The sequence below is a fragment of the Sparus aurata genome, chromosome 5, assembly GCF_900880675.1.
Source record: "Sparus aurata chromosome 5, fSpaAur1.1, whole genome shotgun sequence".
In the NCBI taxonomy this organism is placed as follows: domain Eukaryota; kingdom Metazoa; phylum Chordata; class Actinopteri; order Spariformes; family Sparidae; genus Sparus; species Sparus aurata.
The window spans coordinates 3,731,165-3,737,492 of NC_044191.1; the positions used below are offsets into that span (position 1 = coordinate 3,731,165).

The 6,328-nt window shown below is 42.5% G+C and overlaps 1 protein-coding gene across 1 annotated transcript; it reads left to right on the forward strand.

The window, feature by feature from the left end:
- Window positions 1-872: 872 nt before the first annotated feature.
- LOC115582159 (uncharacterized) lies at window positions 873-3,612 on the forward strand. Its single transcript, XM_030417939.1, has one exon. It carries the CDS (start codon window positions 2,343-2,345, stop codon window positions 3,000-3,002), a length of 660 nt encoding a protein of 219 aa, XP_030273799.1. The 5' UTR covers window positions 873-2,342; the 3' UTR covers window positions 3,003-3,612.
- Window positions 3,613-6,328: the final 2,716 nt, after the last annotated feature.

Here is a 6,328-nt window from a genome sequence, read left to right on the forward strand (position 1 = left end):
CATTCAAACCAGGTTTTGTGCCTGTCTAAATACAAAGGTCACATGGGCTCTTCAAATTATCAACAACTATTTTTCCACAATTTTCGCCTTAACTGTAGTCTTTTTCATAGCAGTGTAACATGTAGGAACAACACTGACACAAATAACAAACACTGAAATACTCACAGGACTGTAACAATTCAGGAAATGTATAATCCTCCCATATTACCCTACTATGAGGGGTGATTGTGGTCCTTAAAGTGTAACATGGGCCCAGGTGAGAATTGTCAATAATTGCTTGGTATTTTCAAAGTCTTTATTTAGCAGGCAGATCAGATCAGTAGATTTTTTTTATAATTATCATCATTATCATCATCATAGTCCAGGGTCAAGACAACTTCATCTTCAACTTCACCCTATTTTTATATATTCTATATTTGTGGGTGCCACAAGCTTCCAATTGTCATCTTAACAGTGTATGAAACAGTCTGTCATGGGACACATTTCACCATTATCTAAATTGTATATAAAGGCACACAGCCAAGCAGAAAACAAGACTGGGACAGAAAATATCTTCAGCAATTCAAGGAAAAAAGGAGATAGGCCGAACAACTTAAAGCCTGAAACAAACCGAGCCAACCGTTGGCCGTCTGAAGCTTTTTTGGAGACTCAGACAAGTTCGGGAACAAAACTGTTCAGTGTGTTCAGCTGCGTTGGAAGCTTTTGGGACAGCGTGGACAGCGTCTGCTCCAATTCAACATGCGAAGTATGAGAACGTTGGCTGTTGGCCGTCTGAGCCATTGGATACTCTGATTGGTTGTATGCTAGCTGTATGACCATTCTGATTGGCGGTGTGCTAGCGAATCAGCACAGTGTGTGGGAGGGGCGGAATTCTGTATGCGTGTGCACTTTGTTTTTCTATGCACTCCGTTCCGTAATTTCCTGTTTTCATGTTTTGGATTACTGGCACAAGACTAGCACCACCCGATCTTGCGCAAGTGCAGAACGTACATGCTACTGTGTAACTGGCAGCCGTCAAGGCAATATGCTTCAATGCAACTTTTCTGCCGAACGGGTCAAAGGAGAGGCAACAGAGTGGTCGGATGAAGGCGGTTGGCTGTTGGTTTGAGTCTGGGTGGTGTATGGGGGCCTTAAAGTGTCTGACTACATTACTGACTCAGTTTACCGTGTCTCTGGTCCATCGTCTTCATTGTGTCTTTCCCTAAAAGGTAATGTAGTCAGGCGGGAATAGGAGAGACATTCTGAGGCCCAGATTGTACAGTGTTGACATGGTGTCATGGTACTTGGCTAGTTGCTCGAGGACCTCCGGAGCTTAGTCGTAGATTTCACTAGAGATACATTGCTCGAGGCTGTAACCCAGCCAATCTCTGCTATCCAACATTCTCCACTAGTACTGAACTCGAAGTACTAGGGGGGCTATGGAACTGCCAGTCTGCAGTCAAGAAGGCAGACGCCATTTCAACCTGTGTCTCCCTGCCGACTCTCCACTTCCTGGCCCTTCCTGAGACCTGGATCAACCTAGAAAACACTGCCACTCCAGCTGCCCTCTCATCTGCCTACTCCTTTTCACACTCCATTTACCCATTTACTCTGATGCCCATCCAGAAAGCACCTTCCCCGACTGTCACCTCCGATGGCCTTCCTTGCTTCAGCCCTCTCTCCTCTGAAGATGGTCTCACATTAGTGACATCTAACTGTGCCAGCACCCGTTCCCTGGACCCGATTCCCTCCCCCCTTCTCCAAAACATCTCTCACGACATCCTGCCATTCCTCACCACTCTGATCAACTCCTCACTCACTTCAGGCATTATTCCAGCTCCTTTCAAGACAGCCACAGTAAAGGCACTCTGAAAGAAACCCCCAATAGACTCAGCTGACATCCGAAACTACAGACCTGTATCTCTTCTTTCATTCCTCTCGAAAACTCTGGAACGTGCAGTCTATATCCAACTGTCCTCCTATCTTTCAGAAAATGACCTCCTTGACTCTAATCAGTCAGGCTTCAGGACTGGTCACTCCACTGAGACGGCCCTCCTCACGGTGACTGAGTCACTCGTTGCCGCCAGAGCCTCATCCAACTCGTCAGTCCTGATTCTCCTCAACTTATCCTCTGCGTTTGACACAGTCAACCACCAAATCCTCCTCTCCACTCCAAACTCGGCTGAACTTGGCATTGCTGACTCTGCTCTAACCTGGTTCACATCATCGCACCTTTCAGGTCACATGGGACGACTTCTTGTCCAAACACTGCTTTCTGTAAACTGGTGTTCCTCAAGGCTCAGTATCAGGTCCGCTTCTGTTTTCACTATACACTAGATCACTAGGCTCTGCAATCACATTGCATGGATTCTCCTACCACTGCTATGCTGACGACACCCAACTGTTCCTCTTTTTTCCCCATCCTCCTCGAACACCCATGTTGCGACGCGCATCTCGGAATGTTTGGCAGACATCTCCGCTTGGACAGCTGCACATCACCTCAAACTCAACGTTTGAAAAATGTAACTCTTCTTCATCCCGGGGAAAGACTGCCCTCACATGGACCTGTAGGTCACTGTCGAGGATATCACAGTAGTGCCTATGTCAATGACGAGGAGCCTCAGCACAACATCACTACGGTGGCCCAATCCTGCAGATTTGCCCTCTACAACCTCTTCAGGATCCGGTCTTTCCTCTCAAAAGATGCAACGCAACTCCTGCTCCAAGCTCCGGTCATCTTCCACCTGGATTACTGCTTCTCCCTCTTGGCTGGACTCCCAGCATCTGCAACTAAACCGTTGCAGCGTATCCAGAACGCTGCAGTGTGCCTCGTTTACAATCTTCCAAAATTCTTCCATGTGACCCACCTCTTCCGTGACCTCAACTGGCTTCCTGTTGCGGCCCGCATCAGATTCCAGACGATGGTGCTGGCCTTCAAGGCCATCAACAGAACTGCACCCGTCTACCTCGACATCGACGGTGATATGTCGTGGTTTCTCTCTTGTGAAAAATACTCATTATGAGTCGCTTTGGACAAAAGCATACCCTAAAGCCCAAAATACCCTAAAGATAAATGTAAATGTCAACTTCACACTCACGAACACAGGGACCAAAGAAATACTTAGGAATCAGGACAAAGACGGGGCACTGACAAGTGAACAGACTGTGGCCTTCTGAAGTTCTGGCTGGCTCATCTTAATGGCAGTCTTTGCCTGCCACCCTTAAGGTTCAACTTCCTACACCTGACTGATAAGGAAAACAAATCACAATCACCACCTCTATCAACAGCAAACTTGATAATACTGACGCCCGATGCCACACACAATTGTTCATTTCCCAGCCTTACAAGAACAAACTCATCAGATCCTTCCTATCATAAACCATACCTGTTTATCTTCTGGAGCATGTCAGGCTCGAGGCAAACTAGCAGCAGCCAAGGCCCTGAACTGCCTTCCTCTACCAGTGAACTTTATCCCTTTAGCCAAGGATTACCCGAAAAAAAGAAAAAAAGAATGCCTGGAAGGCTGAAAAACAACCCAACTGGACAACCACCTATCTTAACTGATGAGCAGTCTTTAAATATTAGGACAAAAATCTACTGATCTGATCCGCCTTTTAAATAAAGACTCCTTGAAAAAGCAAACAATTAGCAATTATTGACAATTCTCGCCTGGGCCCATGTTACACTTTAAGGCCTACAATCCCTCATAGTAGGATAATATGGGAGGATTATACATTTCCTGAATTGTTACAGTCCTGTGAGTATTTCAGTGTTTGTTATTTGTGTCAGTGTTGTTCCTACATGTTATACTGCTATAAAAAAGACTGCAGTTTAGGCGAAAATTGTGGAAAAATTGTTGTTGATAATTTGAAGAGCCCATGTGACCTTTGTATTTAGACAGGCACAAAACCTGGTTTGAATGAAAGCTATGAATCTACCCTTTAAAATGCTACCAAACATGCCCTCATAAAAGAGGAATAAAGCTCTGAAAAATGAGCATAAAGTAGGATATGCACCTGCACCTGGAGGCCTATTTATTGTAGGGGGTGTTTAACTTCATGTGCTGATAACTGTCACAAAGCTACCACAAAATATTATCTATGGACATGTACCATTTCAAAAATTTTTACTAGGTTTTGCCACCTTGAATGGTACCGAAATCTGGTCTGGCCCATGGACTATTTAGAAAGATTATTTAAAAAGAAATACAACGTCCAGCAGCATTTAACAACTTACAAATCGTCCACAGGCTTGTATAGGCAACTGAGAGGGACAGGGAGGTCTAATTTTTCATGTCATTTTACAATCTGTTCATATATGGCCAATAATAAAAGTGATTGATGCTCGTATTTAAAGTGAAACTCTAGCCAAAATGCAACCTAGGCTTTATTTGTGAATGTAAATGAGTCAAACCTTTGTGTAAAAGCATAATTACTATGAAAGACGAACTTTTAAGATTTACCTTATTTTCGTTTTCGGGTCAAGCTCATTTTCTCAGTGCAAGTGGCACTTTTACGATAGCATCAAAATCGCTATTTTTAAAACACTAAGAAGGCTCAACACAACATGAAACTTTGCTCGTAGTATCACCAGGGTCTCTACACATGAAAATGAGCATTGAGAACATTGTTTGTGTACACAGAGTTTACTATAAAGAAAGTTCTTGAACAACTCACCTTAGCAGTTTGTTCCGCTCCCAGTCGTAATGGCAGCCGAGAAGTTTCGATCTAATGCGACGTAACCTGGAGTAGGGTTAAGGTGGAGCGCTCCTAAAGCTTAGTTCCATATAAATGCACGGATAATTTGTTGTTTGCAAAAAACAATATTGACCTTGAAGTTAAAAAGGAGCCTCATATAAAAAACAATACTAAAATCAAAAGCCGGAAAAGTCACATGAGATATTGCGTGGATAGTTGTTGCCGGAAGACAGTAGCTGTCCACCTTAACTCTCGCATTCAGAGATCGATACTTCTCAGCTGCCATGACGGTTGGGGGCGGAACAAGCTACTGCTAAGGTAAGTTGTTAGAAAAACTTTCTTTTTAGTAAAGTCATTGTACACAAACAATGTTCTCAATTCTCGTGTTGATGTGTAGAGACCCTGTTGATACTACGAGCAAAGTTTCATGTTGTGTGGAGCCTTCTTAGTGTTTTGAAAATAGCGATTTTGATGCTATTGTAAAAGTGCCCCAGCACTGAGAAAAGCTTGACCCGAAAACAAAAATACGGTAAATCTTAAAAGTGCCCCTTTTGTCGTAATTATGCTTTTACATGAAGGTTTGACTCATATACATTCACAATTAAAGTTGCATTTTGGTGGGAGTTTCACTCTAAGTATCAAAACTCATACTATAGCTGACCAAAAAATTGTCTTCTTCCATCAGAGAAATGTTGCCTAGGTTGAACTCTTCTTGACTCCAATTGATGATCAACCGAGGTGAAAGTAAACATTTTGCAGAAATGTCGAAGACAAACATTAAGGAGCAATCCAGGCAGCATTACAATTATCCTAAATGTGATTTACTTGTACAGAATAGTTGCATATGCATGTAACTCATAGGGGATAATGCTGACTTCCTCAACGCTCTTTCAATCACAGGAAACGGTTATTTGAAGAGACTTGAAGGGTTTCTTTGGAGATTCCAATGAGCAGCGAGGAAGAATCCGTAGTAAATTCAGAGCAAATGGACTACTCAGCAAATTATTGTTTTTTGCAGTTCATTTATATTTACACTTTTCTTAAGCAACGAAATGTTGTGAGGAAAAATAATTCTGTACATTTTTACATTAGAAAGTTAATTTACAAATAAATGAAAATATAAAAAGGGAATTCTCTGAGGTCTAAAACTAAATCCAAACATGAAATGGTTTACTCAGAGTAAAACTCAAGTATGATTTATTTATTTAGTTCACTTGGTCTGCATAATAAAATCATCCTCATGGACTGAATTCATTGCAGGTGCTCAGGTTGGCCTTAGCTCAGGGGGGCAGTGACATCTGGGCATGAGGGCCCTGATATTGTGCCCTCGAACAATGTCAGTAAATTATAAGATTTTAAAGACATGAGGAATTTTAAACATATTGCACATGTTAGCTCTGAACGGTCCATACTGAAATGTTTCAGACTAAACTGGAAATTTGAACAACTACTAACAGCTAAATAAAGGTAGTCACAACCTGAAATGTTAAAATTAGGCCTACTATGAAATGTTAAGCCATGATTTGTTGTAGGCTAGCCTTTTTAGAGATAAAGACTGTTATGTAAATGTTCTGGATTCAGATGATTATTTCATACAGCCTGTTCACTCCATGTTAAGTGTTGTGGACCCTGACACAGACTGAAGGGGCTG